Below are 18,519 nucleotides of genomic sequence, written 5' to 3'. Positions count from 1 at the left end.
CCATTAGGCAGCAAAGCCAAAGGGGTGATTCCAGCCTACTTTTTGTACAGGCAGAAAAAAAAAATCTTTCAGAAAACGCCTCCCCTCCTGCAGAAAGACATAATGTGCACCAGCTAGAGTTGGGTGCTGCTGACAGGGAGCAGTGGGTTAAGTTGCTGCTGTGCAGGCTCAGTGAGTGGAGCTCATTCTAGCACTCTGTCCTGCCCTTGGAGCCAGCATTCATTAGCCTGCAGTGATCTGGTTAAGGGATTTAGTGAAGAGGCAGATCTCCCTGCAGCCGATACAGTTACACAGTGTATCCATTGCTCAATCCAACTCACAGCAACCAAATGGCAACAAAGATAGATAAAGAGGCTTGCAGGGAGGCTTATAACCTGGTGAGGGCTGACACCAATGGCATCAGCTGGTAAGTTTCATTCATTCATTTTATTACAGCTATTATTGCATTGTGATGTACCCCAGCTCTCTCCTATATCTCTGTGTTATCTCTCTCTATGTGATATGTGAGGACAGGTAACTGGTATCTCCAACTCAGTAACTGCTCCTAACTAGCAACATGACTGATTGAAACAGCCAGAGACAGTGATTGCTTTTTGTATCCATGTTTTAGAATCTTTCTGGCTATTGTACAGCCCCAGTAAAATAGTTAGAGATGCTGAGAGGGGCAGTTTAAACAGATTCTGGGATGCTTGATTTTATTGATATGTATATTGTACTTTCTTTAACCCTTTTACTGTACAGCGCTACAGACCATGTTGGTGCATTTAGTAACTTTATAATGGTAATTTCGATTTTGTGTCTGCTAGTGATATGTGTCCATTCATGTCTATTCATGTTGTTCCAGGGTAACATTTAAATATGATGGCCCTACAATAGTACCAGGGGATCAAGGTTCAGAATATGAAGAATTTGTAAATGCCTGTTCAGGTAAGAAGTCGTGTGTGTGTGTGTGTGTGTGTTTTCTCTCTGAGTTTGCAGGATTGATTTCTACATGTTACTCTCTTTCTGTTCCAGACTGTAATCAGCAGCCAAAAATGTGTGTTAGATTATGACCTCCGGCTATATGTTAGGAATGTGCAATTCATCTGACTTGTTCAGCCCTGCCCTCCAGAGCATGGAAATTGGGCTAACTGGAATAGAACTCATTGGGAGGGCTCATGGACAAAGCAAGGGCGACAAACATTATATACACTAATATCTTCCTTATAACCGTATATAATAATTACCTCTTGTTAATCTTTTAATAGTTATAAAGTACAAGGTATTTGTATATAAATCACTGGATGGGGAGATCAGTTTCATCCTGGTATGAGATAGCTCAGTGGATAGAGCTCCAGTCACAGTCAGCCATTCATCCATCCAAGGTCTATTAAATCTGCACAGTGCAACTGACTAGTCATAATATTGAGAGGACAAGACGCACGATTCAGTACTTTGATATTATTATATGCACAATTATTTGTTCAAACGTTAAGAGTCTCCAGTCTGATTCCCAGCAGGGTCAGTGCAAATCTTCTTTCTCTTTAGGTCAGTAAAGTGTGTTGAATATGAGTTTCATACACTGTAGCTTTATATAGAATAGGATCCGCTCATACAAATCGTGGATTAATTCTGTCTCCATATTATATATATCATTGTGATTGGGCGATGCCATCGTTGGTGTGTAGGAAAACCCCTTTTATATTAGAGTAAGTTTCTCCAGATAACGGGACGCCGAGAGTTAACAGGTACAGTTAATTGACATTTCTCCCTAGATTTCTATGACAGTTTTTGTCGAACATCCCCGCCCACCTTACCCCTCCCCCACTTCTCCTAATAGATGAATAAATTGGGAGATACGAGTCCTTTCTTGTCTGAACTGTTCGAGAAGTGGCCACTCCTTTATGTCCATTCCACCGTTACACCTAATGCTATCATAGACCATTTTTATTCCCATTTATTGATTATGGTAGTATTGGGATAGTGTAAGGAAGAACATCTTTAGCCAATGAAATATTAGAATATTCATAGTTCCTGTTCAAACTTCTGGGTTTTCAGTTTGGTTCCCTGCAGGGTCATCTCAGCCCGTTATCGTTCTGGGGTCCGTAAGGTGTGCACCCCAGGACGTACCGGAATACTGAATAAATCTAGCTGTTTCCTTCCTTGACTACTTTCAGTTTGTTTCCTGTGTTTTACCCACAGAGACCCTTTTGATCACAAGACATGTCATGTCACAATAATGTCAAACTTGCAGAAAATGCCGTAGCGTCTCTCAGATGAGTAATCGTTACATAGTTTAAATGTCTTTTAATAAGAAAGCGATTAATGTGTTGCTGGCTTGTATCTGTGGTATTTGAGATAAATTTCCCATGCTGTCGATTGGATTATTAATGCACATTTTGGCACATGTTTCAATTTATCTGATCACTAATTGAAAAGCTTGCTTGATTTATCCCGTAACGAGGACTCTCAATTAGAAACCCAGCATGGAAAGCCAACAAATAGTTTTTCTTTGGTTTTATGTCCTGACACTTATTACTCAGCAGATCAAATGATTAGCCGATTCTCTGCTGTTTGTGTTTCGGGTACAGGAGACATTGGGGTATAGTTGGGGTCCTTTCCACCCACCAGATGAATCCTGTGCTTGCAGAAAGCCATGGCCATTGTTTTTAATTGATGGCAACGGAGAATTCTGACATGAAATGAATTCTTTGGATCAGGTTTGGCTGGGCTACATGTACTAGACACCAGTCACAAATTCCCAAACTGTGCTCAATACCTTCTAATGTATGGACTGGCTCATTCGTCCGCATAAAATAGACCGTGATGTGAAAGCATTATATAATGTGTCTTCCTGTATTGAGGAAAGCATTGACACAGAGCGTTCAGGATTTAGACATTTCACAAGTCTATCCCAGAGGAGATATTTACCAAACCTGGACATTGAGAACTTGAATGGTAGTCACTTCGTGACTGTGCGCATACCAGTCACATGTCCACAAACCGACCGACCTTTTTTAAAATTTTTACATTTTAATTGAAACTTTCAGATGCAATCTAGGCCCGTCCTTAATTTCTCTGGTATAATCTAGTCCCTGGTATCAAATTGTTAGTTTATTAATATAGTTGTATTCAGTTTCATGATCATTGGTTTGGTTATGTATTCTCATTATCCTGCATTTTAACATCAAACATGACATCACCATACTATTAAAAAAAAGTTGATTTCGTAATTGGGGCATCCTATATTGATATCTGATTTTATAAGCCGCACGCAAATCTTCAAAGAACCCTACAGGAGCACAGACATGTATTCCTGATAATACAGTGCCTGTTCAGGTGACCAGCCCTGCTGTTATCATGCTAAAATGGTGATTTTATTTCACCTTTTTTCCCCCACTGTGACTGGTGATGATCTCCCATAGCAAAGCTTTGGAAAGCTATTGCACGTGTGCTGCAAATCACAGCGCTGTGCCAATACGCATAGAGGTGAGTTGAGTCTTTGTATCTACAGGGAACATTCAAGACCACCACACAGAGAGCGTGGAGAAGGTGAACCCAAGTGCTGCACACTATGCAACACTGATACAGGAAGCACCTCCCATGATCCCTTTATAGCAATAAAATGCTCCTAAGAAGGCGAGTTTAAAATTCCTCCCAAGCTGTGTTTGCAGTGAAGGAACCTCTGTGACTTGTGTTATAACATTTGCGTTTGCTTCCTTTTCCTGTGTTTTGTGATTTCCTGCTGGGATGGATAAGTTTTATCCCAAGCTTCCCTCATTCAATGTGCAAGGCTCTGACAACGTCAGCGTTTAACATTGTGGCCTGATCTCTCCCTTCTGTTAACAATGACTAAAGATTAGTCAGGCATCCAGGAAGTGAATACGCTTAGATCTCTCTTTAGTCGAGTTTTGGTCACTGGGTTCATTCAATACAGGCAGGTAGCAGAATTCAAATAGAACGAATACTATCTAACCAAGAAAAGGACACTAATAGCTGGAATCTGAGCAGTCTAAATTCACTGTGGTATAACGTTGGCGTTCTTGATATATTTTTATTAAACCATTTATATAGCTCCAGCATGTTTTTTTTAGCGTTTGACAATTCTAGAAATGGGATATGTATAAGCCCTGCTCAAAAGAGCGAACAATCAATATAACTGCGTTCTGAAATCAAATATTGATCTCTGACCAAATAAAGCACAAAGTAAAAAACACTAAGGGGAAAAAAAAAAAAAGTTTTATTTAATAAATAAAAGTAAGATGATTTTAATGTATTTTTAGAAGTGGCAATACCCAACTTGTACCCTGGAAAGCCAATTCTTTTTAGATGCTATACAGACGTTTTAGGCAACTCTTGATATATTAAGTAGAACTAATTAATTATAGGACTTTTTTTTTTTTTTTTTTTTTTAATGTGTAAACTATTCCTGGTTGGAAAAACATTTAAAAACTGACACTAGTAATTCTTTCCCAAAGTGTTGTCTCGTTAGTAGCCTATTTTAACTTCACTTGTTATTGAGAATAGGGAATAAAAGAAACGAGCTATTAATGTAAAACAGGTTTCCTTTTTTTTATAACTTCCCTTCTATTATTGTCTTTGTCCATTTTACCTCTTTTAATCGTTACATGTAGCTAATTCCACTCCAAGCGTCGACTGCAATCAAATCCAATATCATAAACATAGGATAGGCACAACTTGTAATTACAGTGATGTCTTGTCAAAGCTCCTCTCCCGCTCACACTGTAATTATCCCTCCATGAGGACTGGGTGACGTGTCTTTTCAGATCCTCGTTTGTTGTAGTTATAATAACAGGAGTGCAATCTGTTTTTGTGTGTGTTTGTGCAGATTCTAGATTCACCTGTTGCATTCTACACACAACATCCAACACTGCGCTCTAACCTCACGCTGATATTACTCCAACAAACTCATGTTAGGTCTAGACAGATGTGGTCTGTTTCTTTATTTTCTACATGTTGGTTCTGGGGGGAAACTCAATCTATACTAACGTCCATTTTCTTTATAACTGTTAGTGTCCTAAAGAGGCAGATCTGTCACATTTTTTTGTTTGGTTTTGCCTTTCTGCTTTGTAATGTCAGAATGTTAATTGATTTCCCTACTGTACGACTTGGCTGATGAGGTTGGAAAACAAAAACCGTGTTCACAAACGTTACAGAATTCTGTTTGTGTTGTCCTGTCGGTGTTTGGGACACTGTGTGCAGACCAAGTCACCTGGTGCTTCTTCAGCTGAAAACTGATTGGCGCAAACCTGTACAGTGTCACCTTTGTTACATGCAGAACTCAACGACCCAGTACAAAGAATATGTGGTATATAGTAAAACATAACCTTTAAAAGTCAAATGTTTAAAAAGTTATTAACCTATCGGATTCGATTTGTATCGATTGTAAACTTAGTTATAACTAATATGATGCCAATCCAATAGGTTAATACCTTTTTAAATATTAGACTATGAAAGATTATGCTTTAATATTTACCACATATTCTTTGTATTCTTCAAATAATAAGGAAGGCTCACAGACCACAGACACTCCTCGTTTCTTGACACTATAGGAATGTTAATGAGTTTTTTGTCTAAACGACACCGTAGGTTTACCCTGGCACCCAGCAAACATAGAAATGGTAAGAATTAAATGGTCATACATGGTGTGACTCTTTAGGTATACCAACGTAATCCTAACTCTACCAAGTGAAGGCATCTTCTACCAATGTTTTATTCTACAAGAACTGTAATTTCATGGAGTAGGCCCAAGCTGGCAAAGCCGGCATCTGTATTATGTCCATATCACCCCGTTAAGGCAGATGTCCTAGAATATCACTAATTGGGTAGCGGGGCAGCCTAAAGCGCCAGCAAACGTTTCCTGAGAGGTGATCAGACATGAACGAGTCTTTATCTTCCTTGTGTCCCGAGTTCACTCCATAGAAGTATCTCTGTGAGATGAGTGTACATCACAATGCCTGGTTCACTGATAGATATTCTTATAATAACCGGTTTTATTACGCTTTATGCAATCAATAAAGAGTGCCATTTAGAATAGATTTAATTTTGCGTTTAAATATTTATGATATCTTTCAATCCAAGATACAAAAATCAAGGTGAAATATGGTATCAAGCAGACATAACGTATAGGATGCATTTAAAACCTACTTTTAAAGTGAGTTCCTGAAACACCTTGGGATCATTCCAACGCACTGTTTGCTTTAGCCAGAGAGGTCCACCCAGCCGTGGCCATTCTGTGCTGGAGAGAACAGGACGTATTCTACTGGCAATAATCCTCTCCCCCCATTAATGCTTTGTTCACGACTTATTCCTGTTACAACTTGTGATTTCACAGTAGGACACTACAGCAAGAGGTCACTGATTCCACCATAACTACTGCTTAAACCAGATTTACTCCTAACGTACAACGCTAGGCCTAGTTGTTGCTCTGGGGTTAGGGGGTGGGAATCGTTTCAACTCTCCCACAATCTATATCTTTTTATTATCCCATTGGAAGTTTCGATATCATACACACTGATACACAACATTATCATGTTTTACAAAATTGGGTATTGTTGCTGTAATTAGCATTGTATACACCTTGTGTTTTATTACCCTGTAATATTTAGACTGGTTAAGTCTCTGACTTTATTATTATTATTATTATTATTATTATTATTATTGCCATTTATATAGTGCAAACAGATTCCATAGCACTTTACAATATTATAAGAGGGGGGGATTTAACTATAAATAGGACAATTACAAGAAAACTTACAGGAACGATAGGTTGAGGAGTACCCTGCTCAAATGAGCTTACAGTCTATAGGAACGAGCGTACAGTCTATAGGAACGAGCGTACAGTCTATAAGAAGAATTAATATAGAATCCTGGGGGGAACATTCAGAGGGTTATAGTGATGGGGGATAGTTCAGTAAGTGGGTGTGGAGGGAACAAATAGGTCAGGTTTTATAGTTTGCCAATCTTCAATTTCAGATTTAATTAACTCCACCAGTGAAGATGCATGCTGTTAATTTGAATACTGAAGTGTTTTGTTTTTTTTTGTGTCCGGCCTCACATTTGAGTTTTGTAGCCTTGCAGTAATAGGGCGTTCGTTAAACACTGACTGTGATATCTAATCGCTAACATCCAGGATAGTTACAAAAAAGATCATCCGATTTGTCTAAGATCCTGCAGAGCATTGGTGGGTTATTTAGGGATAGCACTCTCTGGGATCTGACGTCTTGACACCGTACTCATTCTGGACAAATTACTTGTCCTCATTCTAGACTAAAGGGCCATTTTTCCTATATCCAGTATGGAGTTAAAATGGTTTCAGATGTTTTCGGTCCTTGGTTAACCTTTCTCTTATTTGTATCTTGTTCCCCTGTCCCCTTTTTGTCTTTCTTCCCTTGAATGACGTGTTTCACATCCAATGCATTGTCTGCTGTTGACCTGGGTTCCACTTCCTATATATAAATACCTAAGCAGGACTTTTATTAAATGTTTGTAGCTCGGTTTACTTACCAAACATCCTTTGCTGAAATCATCTCATTTTCCTGCTGAGCCTCTTAGAAAAAGAAGCTATTTCCTGGCATAACTGTTACAATTCCTTCTGGCAAGTCATGATAAGACCACAGCTGTGTCCGAGCTTACCGCATGTATTTTTATTTTAGATCTTATACTGGACTTAATAGAGGCTGTAAAAATGCCATTAAGGAGAGATTGACAGACTGAGAATGGATCTTGGATCTTTCTGTTACCTGGACTTTCTTGTTAACTTTTTTTTTTTTTTTTTTCATTTTATTTTTTCTATTAGAGCTTAAAATTTGCAAATGATTACAGTGAAGTGACATATTAATAATTTGTTTTCATCACTTAATGAAAAGATCACAGAGAGTTCATTTAATTGGCCTTCACTGTGGCACTTGTGGTGTTTGACGAGGCATTTTAAACACATTAGCTTTTCCCATGATCCCCTAGTACAGCAATATTGTCTGGCTCGACATGTCTTATCAAACTCGCTATGTTCCTGATAGAGTTTTAAGCCTAGATCAAGCCAGGAGGAAATCAAAGAAACTCGGTAAATGTGGTCAGCAACTCTACTTCCACATTACCTCTGTCTGATTGAACACTGAACTTCCATAGGAATACATTAGAGTACGGAGATTCATTGCAACCCCCCCTGGTTCTGAAAAAGATCTTTTTTTTTTTAAATTCTTTATTTTTGATCACTCCGCATGTTAATAAGGCAATACGTTACAATATGTGGGCTAAATCCCTAAGAGGTCACATTTAACAATACATGTATAACTAGTAGCTGGGTCACTGTCCCATGCTGAGTGGGTTTTAGTTTGTTTTTGTTTTTTTAAACAAGTAGGACAACATTATAGTACATTAAATTGACAATCCCTTGAGCACAAAAGTAGGGTAAAGGTAAATTAAGGGCATCATGAGTTTTGAATGCTTAAGTGCAACAGGGGAAGAGGAACCCCCTCCAGGGATTTATCACATTGAGTTATCTCGCGTTCTGGAATAGGGAGTAAGAGGAGGGGGGGTGTATCGGAGCTCGTGCCTCAACAAATCTCTCTGATCTGGGGCCTCTTTATATGTGGGCACATTCACTATGGCTGCGTGATATTCTCTGAGTTGTTAATACTATGGAGCATCAGTCCCCTCTGGCATGCCTGGGTGCGCACGTTAATAAGGGTTACCATCTTGGGGACAGCATGCCAAAGAAATACCTATTAAGCATAAAGGGAAAAAGAACAACAGTAAAACAAAATAACTTGGTGAATATAGTCACGGGTTTTTGTGGTGGAGTCTATGGCATCCTAAAGGATGGAGTAGTGGTCTTTTGGTGGCGTTCAGGTTGTGTCACCCGCTTGCGTAGTGCGTCGAGATGACCTGGGTATAAATTATTTTGTCGCGGTGGGGTCCAGCCTGGACAAGGTGGTCGTGGGCTCTGGTCGTGTGACCGTCAGACCCAGTTGGTTCAGATGTGTGTCCAGCTCTTGTAGGCTTCTTGCCCGGAAGATAGTCCCTTGGACTGTGAAGGTGATGAGCAGTGGCGTACATACCAGGGTCGCAGGGGTCGCGGCTGCGACCGGGCCCGGCCCACCAGGGGGCCCGGCCGCCCCTGCGACCCGGTTTGTACCCACAGGGCCAGCCTCTTCTGCTGGGGGGCCCAGGAGCCGGCCACCTCCGGGCCCCCCGAGGCTGGCCCTGCTGTCACCCGGCTGGCGGGCACGCGAGGGAGCACTGTCCCCTGGGTGCTCCCTCTTCAGCTCCCTCGCGCACCGCACTGAAACCGGAGCCGGAAGATGACGTCATCTTCCGGCTCAGGTTTCAGTACGCGGCGCGCGAGGGAGCTGAAGAGGGAGCACCCAGGGGACAGTGCTCCCTCGCGCGCCCGCCAGCCGGGTGACCAGCAACACCACTGGACCCCAGGGAATCCCCCCAGCTCTCACACAGGTAAGGAGGCTGGGGGGATTAAATAAAAAAAACTAAACAGAAAAAACGTGTGTGTGTGAGTGTGTGTTAGTGAGTGTGTGTGTGTTAGTGAGTGTGTGTGTGTGTTAGTGAGAGTGGTAGTGTGTGAGTGTGTGTTAGTGAGAGTGTTAGTGAGAGTGTTAGTGAGAGTGTTAGTGAGTGTGTTAAAGTGAGAGTGTTAGTGAGTGTGTTAATGTGAGTGTGTTAGTGAGTGTGTTAATGTGAGTGTGTTAGTGTTAGTGAGTGTGTTAGTGAGTGTGTTAGTGTTAGTGAGTGAGTGTGTGAGTGTTAGTGAGTGAGTGTGTGTGTGTTAGTGAGTGAGTGTGTGTGTGTTAATGTAAGTGTGTTAGTGTTAGTGAGTGTGTTAGTGTTAGTTTGTGTTAGTGTGTGTGTGTTAGTGAGAGAGTGTGTTAGTGAGTGTGTTAGTGTTAATGTGAATGTGTTAGTGTGTGTTTTAGTGTTAGTGAGTGTGTTAATGTGAGTGTGTTAGTGTTAGTGAGTGTGTTAGTGTTAGTGAGTGTGTTAGTGAGTGTGTTAATGTGAGTGTGTTAATGTGAGTGTGTTAGTGTTAGTGAGTGTGTTAGTGTTAGTGAGTGTGTTAGTGTTAGTGAGTGTGTTAGTGTTAGTTTGTGTTAGTGTGTGTGTGTTAGTGAGTGTGTTAGTGTTAATGTGAATGTGTTAGTGTTAGTGAGTGTTTTAGTGTTAGTGAGTGTTTTAGTGTTAGTGAGTGTTTTAGTGTTAGTGAGTGTGTTAATGTGAGTGTGTTAGTGTTAGTGAGTGTGTTAGTGAGTGTGTTAGTGAGTGTGTTAATGTGAGTGTGTTAGTGTTAGTGAGTGTGTTAGTGTTAGTGAGTGTGTTAGTGTTAGTGAGTGTGTTAGTGAGTGTGTTAATGTGAGTGTGTTAGTGAGTGTGTGAGTGTTAGTGAGTGAGTGAGTGTGTTAGTGTTAGTGAGTGTGTTAGTGAGTGTGTTAGTGTTAGTTTGTGTTAGTGTGTGTGTGTTAGTGAGAGAGTGTGTTAGTGAGTGTGTTAGTGTTAATGTGAGTGTGTTAGTGTTAGTGAGTGTGTTAGTGTTAGTGAGTGTGTTAGTGTTAGTGAGTGTGTTAGTGAGTGTGTTAATGTGAGTGTGTTAGTGAGTGTGTGAGTGTTAGTGAGTGAGTGAGTGTGTGAGTGTTAGTGAGTGAGTGAGTGTGTTAGTGTTAGTGAGTGTGTTAGTGAGTGTGTTAGTGTTAGTTTGTGTTAGTGTGTGTGTGTTAGTGAGAGAGTGTGTTAGTGAGTGTGTTAGTGTTAGTGAGTGTGTTAATGTGAGTGTGTTAGTGTTAGTGAGTGTGTTAGTGAGTGTGTTAATGTGAGTGTGTGAGTGTTAGTGAGTGAGTGTGTGTGTTAGTGAGTGTGTTAATGTGAGTGTGTTAGTGTTAGTGAGTGTGTTAGTGTTAGTGAGTGTGTGAGTGAGTGTGTTAGTGTTAGTGAGAGAGTGTGTGTTAGTGAGAGAGTGTGTGTGAGTGTGTTAGTGTGAGTGTGTTAGTGTGAGTGTGTTAGTGTGAGTGTGTTAGTGTGAGTGTGTTAGTGTGAGTGTGTTAGTGTGAGTGTGTTAGTGTGAGTGTGTTAGTGTGAGTGTGTTAGTGTGTGTTAGTGTGTGTTAGTGAGTGTGTTAGTGTTAGTTTGTGTTAGTTTGTGTGTGTGTTAGTGAGTGAGTGTGTGTTAGTGAGTGTGTGTTAGTGAGTGTGTGTTAGTGAGTGTGTGTTAGTGAGTGTGTTAGTGTGAGTGATTGTGTTAGTGTGAGTGATTGTGTTAGTGTGAGTGATTGTGTTAGTGTGAGTGATTGTGTTAGTGTGAGTGATTGTGTTAGTGAGTGTGTTAGTTTTAGTGTGTTAGTGTGTGTGTCTGTTACTGAGTATGTTTGTGTTCGTCTGTCACTGAGTGTGTGTCTGTCAGTAAATGTGTGCGTCTGTTCATGAGAGTGTGTGTGTGTGTGTGTGTGTCTAAAGCACTTACCTTTCTCCAGCGCCGGGCTCCCTTGGCGCTGGGGATCTCTCCGTCCCGATCCGCCTCTCGGCTCCGAATGCACATGCGTGGCAAGAGCCACGCGCGCATTCAAACCGCCCATAGGAAAGCATTACTCAATGCTTTCCTATGGACGTTCAGCGTCTTCTCACTGTGATTTTCACAGTGAGAATCGCAGAAAATCCTCTAGCGGCTGTCAATGAGACAGCCACTAGAGATGGATTAACCCTCAGTGAAACATAGCAGTTTCTCTGAAACTGCTGTTTTCAGCTGCAGGGTTAAAACTAGAGAGACCTGGCACCCAGACCACTTCATTGAGCTGATGTGATCTGGGTGTCTGTAGTGGTCCTTTAAGTGTATGTGTTTATGCATGCACTGGCGTACATACCGCGGTCGCACGGGTCGCAGCCCTGCGACCAGGTGCCCGCCCGCCATGTGTTGCGGCCCCAGCCCGCGCAGAGTAAGCGCGGGGGGGGAGGGGGGCCACAGATCAGTTTTCGCACCGGGGCCCCATGGGTTGTGTGTACGCCACTGGTGATGAGCTTTGGTGTTCCCCAGCGATACTGAATGTTGTTGGATCTCAGATGTTGTAGGCTTGGTTGCAGCGATTTGCGCCAACTTAGGGTGCTTCTTGTTAGGTCGGGAAACAGTAGTAGTTGAGAGTCCTCAAATGTTAGAGGGGTTTTCCCTCGGGTCGCTGTTAGGACCGCGGTCTTGAACTGGTGGGATTGAAATCTCACAATTATATCAGCCGTGGCGGTGGGGGGTGCGTTAGTCTGCTTGGGCAGACGGAACAGTCCATCCATCTTAAGCAGTTTTGCCTGTTTAGGTTGCAGTAGTGTTGCTATCAGGCGCCTCATATAGTGTGGGAGGTCCGCTAGCCCTATATCATCAGGCAGCCCTCTAACCTTTAAGTTGAGTCTCCTTCTGTGGTCCTCCAAGGCCTCCGCCCTCTCTGCTGTGCCCATTTGTTGTTTCTGGAGGTCACCGGTCACCACCGGACCACCAGGGAGCCCACACTGGACCACCAGGGAATAAGGTATTAAGTCACCCCCCCCCCTCTTACTCCCTCCATCACCCCCCCTACTTCTCTCCATCACCCCCCTCACACCCTCAATCACCCCCCTTCCCTCTCTCTCCATCACCCCCCTTCCCTCTCTCTCCATCACCCCCCCTCCCTCTCTCTCCATCACCCCCCCTCCCTCTCTCTCCATCACCCCCCCTCCCTCTCTCTCCATCACCCCCCCTCCCTCTCTCTCCATCACCCCCCCTCCCTCTCTCTCCATCACCCCCCCTCCCTCTCTCTCCATCACCCCCCCCCTCCCTCTCTCTCCATCACCCCCCCCCTCCCTCTCTCTCCATCACCCCCTCCCTCTCTCTCCATCACCCCCTCCCTCTCTCTCCATCACCCCCCTCCCTCTCACCATCACCCCTCCCTCTCACCATTACCCCTCCTTCACACCATTATCCACTATACAAGCACACACTGCATTCACTATACAGACACACACTTATATATGTGTATTTGTATGTGTGTTGGTATATGTGTAGGTATATGTGTATCTGTATGTGTGTTGGTATATGTGTATCTGTATGTGTGTTGGTATGTGTCAGTGTGTGTATGTGTGATGTGTGTTTGTATTGGTGTGTCAGTGTTTGTATGTGCGTATGACTGTGTTTCTATGTAACTGCATGCGTGTGCATATGTGTCTGTGTGTGTGTGTGCATATGTGAGTGTATGGGTGCATATATCTCAGCATTTCACCTACACTACACACAAATACAACTCTGCATCCAAATGTCAACACTACATAAAAACACACCACCATATTCAAAAACCACACTACAGAAAATGGTATGCCTGCATTCAAATGCCAATACGTGCAAACACACTGCGTAACACTGCGCAGTGCTAAATACAAACACTGCTCCGTGCTTGATACAAGTAAAACACGTGTGGGTGTTTTTTACATTTTTAAGCTGGGAGGGGTCAACTATCATCATTTTGGAAGTGAGAAGGTTAAATTCATGTTACTATGCCCAGTGAGACACCATCACTGCTGGCTAAGTCTTTGGTCACATGGAGTCCTCTAAGACGTTGTCCTCCCAGTACCTTGTCAAGCGCTTCCCATGGCTTAATGTCACCCATCTGTTTGAAAGGATGCTTGTGATTTTTACAGCTATTTTTCTTTCTTAGAATAGAATTGGTTTGTACTCCCATATAATGAAATAGAATTGTGTTTCAATCTTATTCACTATCCACTAAAGTAAAAACCAGTTTAATTTTGCAATAAACGTGTGATCATCTGATCGACAATGAGTTCCTAGAGGTTATAGTGACCCAAATCACAATCACGAGGCACATTCTAAGAAAGCTTTTCAATGCACTGTTGGACTCCGAGGTTACGGTGCTGTGCTGTTAAACAATACAAGTAAATCAGGGCTAAGCCTTTCATAACCAGAGCTCTTTTGTTATCCGTTAAACTGCATGAGCTAAGCCTTTTTATTACCCGAGGGTGGGGAAAAAAGAAGAGGTATTTCTGCTGGAAACGTGATAAGAGGCCTGCTTTTATCATTTAATAAAATCTCACGTCTCTCCCCTCTTTGCAGATGACATTCGGCTGTACGCATACATCCGATTTACCACTGGGGATGCCATGAGTAAAAGAACTAAGTTTGTCTTAATAACCTGGATTGGTGAAAATGTTGGTGGACTCCAGAGAGCTAAAACTGGCACTGACAAGACACTGGTAAAAGATGTAGTACAGGTAAATACCCAACGGATAGCCAGAAAACACTGTGTTATGTATTGTGCTCATGGTTTACTGCGCATGTTCCTTGTTAATTGTGTGAGTAAATGGACCTGGTGGACAGCAGGGAGGGAGGGCTTATGAAAGCTATTAAACCTTGAGTTCTCATTGGGATAGAATTTCCTTATCATTAAAAATGTTTGCTCCTTGTTAGGGATCTTCATCACAGTACGCTAGCTTTAGCACAGAGTGACCTTTCAGTTTCGGGGCTGTCGATGTCTTGAGCAACCTTAGTAATTCTGTTTAGGTGACAACGTCTTTGCTACTTTTTCAAATCTTTAAAAAAAAAAAAAAAATCACAGGCTTTGTGATTTTCCAAAAAAACATTTCTATTGATTTGGTAAACCGCACAGCTGAATATTAGCAGGTACCATTCTTGGACCAAAGTATATTTGACTAATAATCTTATTAACACTCTGATCTGTCGATGCATTATCTGCGCTATAGCCTGTCTGACATGTTGGCATATTATTTGGCCCAGGTACAATGCCACCATGTTATATTTGGATTCCGACCACCCTGGGTGATCTTTTGTAGCACTGCTATTCACATACATGCGCATTTTACATATGGCTCTACTGACTGACCCTGTTCGTTTACTGCATAAAAGTTGCAAAGATTGGGCAGGGAATCAAAAACTGACTTCTGTTTAGGGATTCATTAAAAAGTAAAAAGGATATTGACTGGCAATAATATTAATGCAGTCTTGCAGACATTAGGCCTCTCATAAACTAGGCAGTTTAACCCCTTAAGGACCAAACTTCTGGAATAAAAGGGAATCATGACATGTCACACATGTCATGTGTCCTTAAGGGGTTAAAGGGCCTTCCTACGAATAGTAAACAATGTCTGTGTATAATAGCCAAGCTTTCACCAAGTCAACCTTGTGACGGCCATATTGCTTGTAAAAGCATGGCCCCGATTCAGGCCGAGAGCACTCCGGGGGAAGGAAAGGTCGGATTCATAATTAAGCGTTTCTGTCTTTGTGTAGAGTGTAAGGCTGTCGCTGTTTAGATGTGAACAATGCTGTCTTGTCCCACTTGTCTACAGGACTGCAGTATTAGTTCTTTCTAATGATATTCAATGTGTAAATCCCAAAACACTGAGAGAATGAAGTCTGCCATTGGTTAAGGTGGCTGTGCCAATTTTTAAAGTAATCTCTCCATTTTCATTTAGTCATTTATTTGTTTGCATTCGCTTCCCTCTGCAGAACTTTGCCAAAGAATTTGTGATCACAGACCATAAGGAGCTGGAGGAAGACTACATTAGGAACGAGTTAAAGAAAGCTGGTGGTGCCAACTATGATGCCCAAAACGAATAATTGAAACACTTACTTGGTGCCATCTGCTGGGATCTCAAAGAGCAGCCAATCAAATGAAAACTGGAAACTAAAGGACACAATACAAGAAAGACTGGTTTACTCTTTCCATGTCCCTCTCCTTGCTAGGCCCGCACAACATGAACAACTGGAATCCATGCCACCGTTTCATCCCTTCTATCTAATTCCACCATATTGAATTAATCACTCCCGCTTTGCTGAGTCCAGGAGGCAATGCTGTTTCTGGATACGTCTATACTGCAGTCTACTTGACAAGCGAAATCTGTTTATCCTCCATTGACTGAATTATCCAACATAGGTCGAAATGATGTTAAGGGTTCCTTTCTGGGATTGGGAAGGCAGATTTTTTTTTTTAAAGTTGAGGACTGAATCCATCTTTAGCGTTCGCATATAATTGTAGCCAAGATCATACCAAGAACAGACTGCATGTTACCAATCAAAAGTGAAGATCGTAGTAGAGTTTTATATGTTTTAAAAGCATTACCATGGCAACCATAGATATTATAGCTGTAACAAGTCTACATGGAATATCATGAAAATGCAATGTATCTGATGGCTGTTTCTGTGTGGCTTGGGAGATTTGGTTTTCTTTCTGTGCCCAGCTCTAAGTTACAAGTCTACATTCCTTTCATTTTATGGTTAATAGGTTTCATTCCATTTAAATCCATTGTCAGTTGAAAAAAGTGAAAACAACCTATTGTTGTTTTTTTCCTATAGAACGTAATCTCCAATTGCTGTCCAGAATGCAAAATCCTAGTTGGTCGTGTCTTGTCCTTATTAAGGAAAGGACTTTGTCCATCTCAATAATACAACTGAATAGCTGTCAATGGTTCCCTAAGTAAAGCTACAATATTATGCTTTAAGCTCCAAATGATAAGACCACAAAGTATGATGGTACATTTTTCTGTAAGGACTTGGGGATTGATGATGCAATTGACATCATGACCATACATTTGATACGTGATCCATCTTGCCCAATAACTTCTGTCCTCTAACAACACAAATTACCGTATGTAATCTCTCCCCTGTGACCACACATATTGCCTACAGACATTTACATCAAAGAATATGGCCACATAACAGATCAAAATAGAATTAATGAAAACATAACATTTCATAGAAGATCTACAGTTCAATTTCAATCTGTAATCCCATTCCCATTCATAGTATATAAAGAAACTTGTTTTTTTAAGAGCAGACATTAGGGCACCATGATGTAGGTGTGGGTCTAGAATCTGTTAATTGTTTCCAGGCAGAGACATTTATTTGGTGATAATCTGCCGGGTTTGGGGATTGCACATATTTTTTTAAGTTAATATCGTTTAATATTAACTTACTAATGTGTAAATTCATACTAATGGGGAATTCAAGCAGCTGAAACCTGTGATGCCAATTTTGCATTTCAGAATTCTGAGTTCTTAAAAGAATGACCTACCTAGCACATCGCTGTAAGTAGGTGATCTTGTGCGCGTGTTCAGATAATGACTCACAATTAGAAGATGCTCTTGAGTGTTGCTCACTGGTGGATTAATGTTTTTGCCACAAAAAATTGACAGTTCCTGCGGTGTACGAACTTTACATTTGAAACATTCGACCTTAACAGCTGTGATCCTGAAAGTGCCTGCGGCCCGTTGAATGTGCAATAGGCAGCTGTATAACACTGTAACAATTGATCTCGTTTGGCATGTGGGTGCATAACATACGTTTTACAACATAGTAACAATGCAGCTCTGTTGGCATGTGGGCATGTAACATAGGAAGCCACAATAAGACTCCAAGACGTAACAGTAGAATTAAAAAAACAAAAACATTTGTGTAAACAAACCCACGGTATTGCACAAAATGAGTTTTTCTCTTTTCGATGCAACGTAAGTTGGTTAATGAACTCTTTACACTAGAAGCAGACTCCCATAATGTTTAAAACGATTGCAATCAGGTCACTGAAATTTTACCAACCAAACTCATCATTTAAAAGGGAAATATTACAGAGTAGGACTCGTGGAATCACTTGGTTTGCAAAACCATTAAAATAAAATTTGTTCGTTTTTTTTTCTTTTTTCAAAAGTAACGTTTCTGAGTGTTATTTTAAATTGTTCAAGCTGGGTGTCTGAATATATTATCCCAAAATGTAGTGTTTTGTTTTACTTTATGAATCTATCATCCTACTTTGAACATGAATAGAAGGTGTGTGTGTGTGTGTGTGTGTGTGTGTGTGTGTGTGTGTGTGTGTGATGGTGTGTGTGTGTGATGGTGTGTGTGTGTGTGTGATGGTGTGTGTGTGTGTGTGTGAGATGGTGTGTGTGTGTGTTTTCATTCTGTTTCAGTCCCAATGGGGACTCTCTGTTGCCGTCGCTCTCTTAATATGTATTTATGGAATTTTACATTCTATAAGTAGAACTAAATATGTTATATGTGAATTAACTGCAACTGCTCACAATCTACTACAAACTAACACCTTCTGCTAAGTGGTTCATTTTATAAACGCACAGTTGTTGGATTTGGCCCAGTTTGAGAATTATTTAAAAGTGGATTTTCAAAAGAAATCCAGCTGAACTAGTTACATAGTTATATATGTTGAGAAAAGACTCGTGTTTATCAAGTTCCGCCTTTCACACACCTGTTTGGGCTGTTGATCCAAAGTAAGATAAAAACAAAATGTTAAAGTGAACATGCAAAAGAAGATTTAACTTACCTTAAAGGGAGTTTATAGGCACCCAGACCACTTTAGCTCATTGAAGTGGTCTGGGTGCATATTCACAGGTCGTGTAACCCTGCAAAGGTGATTATTGAAGTTTTTCTACCAGACAGTCACAAGAGTAACTTCCAGGTCGTTGCCTAACTGGCGCTGTATGTCCTAACGCTGTGCACTCCAACACACTGACTTCATTGCCAGCATGC

General features: G+C 41.3%; 1 protein-coding gene across 1 annotated transcript; it reads left to right on the top strand.

Moving 5' to 3' along the window:
* The first annotated feature begins 97 nt into the window (after positions 1-97).
* COTL1 (coactosin like F-actin binding protein 1) lies at positions 98-17,752 on the top strand. The gene is made up of 4 exons (XM_063438237.1): positions 98-406; positions 845-927; positions 14,083-14,240; positions 15,493-17,752. Exons 1-4 carry the CDS (start codon positions 330-332, stop codon positions 15,601-15,603), a joined length of 429 nt encoding a protein of 142 aa, XP_063294307.1. The 5' UTR covers positions 98-329; the 3' UTR covers positions 15,604-17,752.
* The last annotated feature ends 767 nt before the right edge of the window (positions 17,753-18,519 follow it).

The sequence above is a fragment of the Pelobates fuscus genome, chromosome 12 (genome assembly GCF_036172605.1).
Source record: "Pelobates fuscus isolate aPelFus1 chromosome 12, aPelFus1.pri, whole genome shotgun sequence".
Lineage (NCBI taxonomy): Eukaryota > Metazoa > Chordata > Amphibia > Anura > Pelobatidae > Pelobates > Pelobates fuscus.
This window is presented reverse-complemented; position numbering and strand designations above follow the sequence as displayed.

What these genes read in the sequence shown, in the direction of transcription:
- COTL1 (XM_063438237.1), top strand. Translation starts at nt 330, where the DNA reads ATGGCAACAAAGATAGATAAAGAGGCTTGCAGGGAGGCTTATAACCTG. An exon ending in GACACCAATGGCATCAGCTG is followed by an intron (nt 407 to 844) that starts GTAAGTTTCATT and finishes ATGTTGTTCCAG; the next exon opens with GGTAACATTTAAATATGATG. An exon ending in ATTTGTAAATGCCTGTTCAG is followed by an intron (nt 928 to 14,082) that starts GTAAGAAGTCGT and finishes CCCTCTTTGCAG; the next exon opens with ATGACATTCGGCTGTACGCA.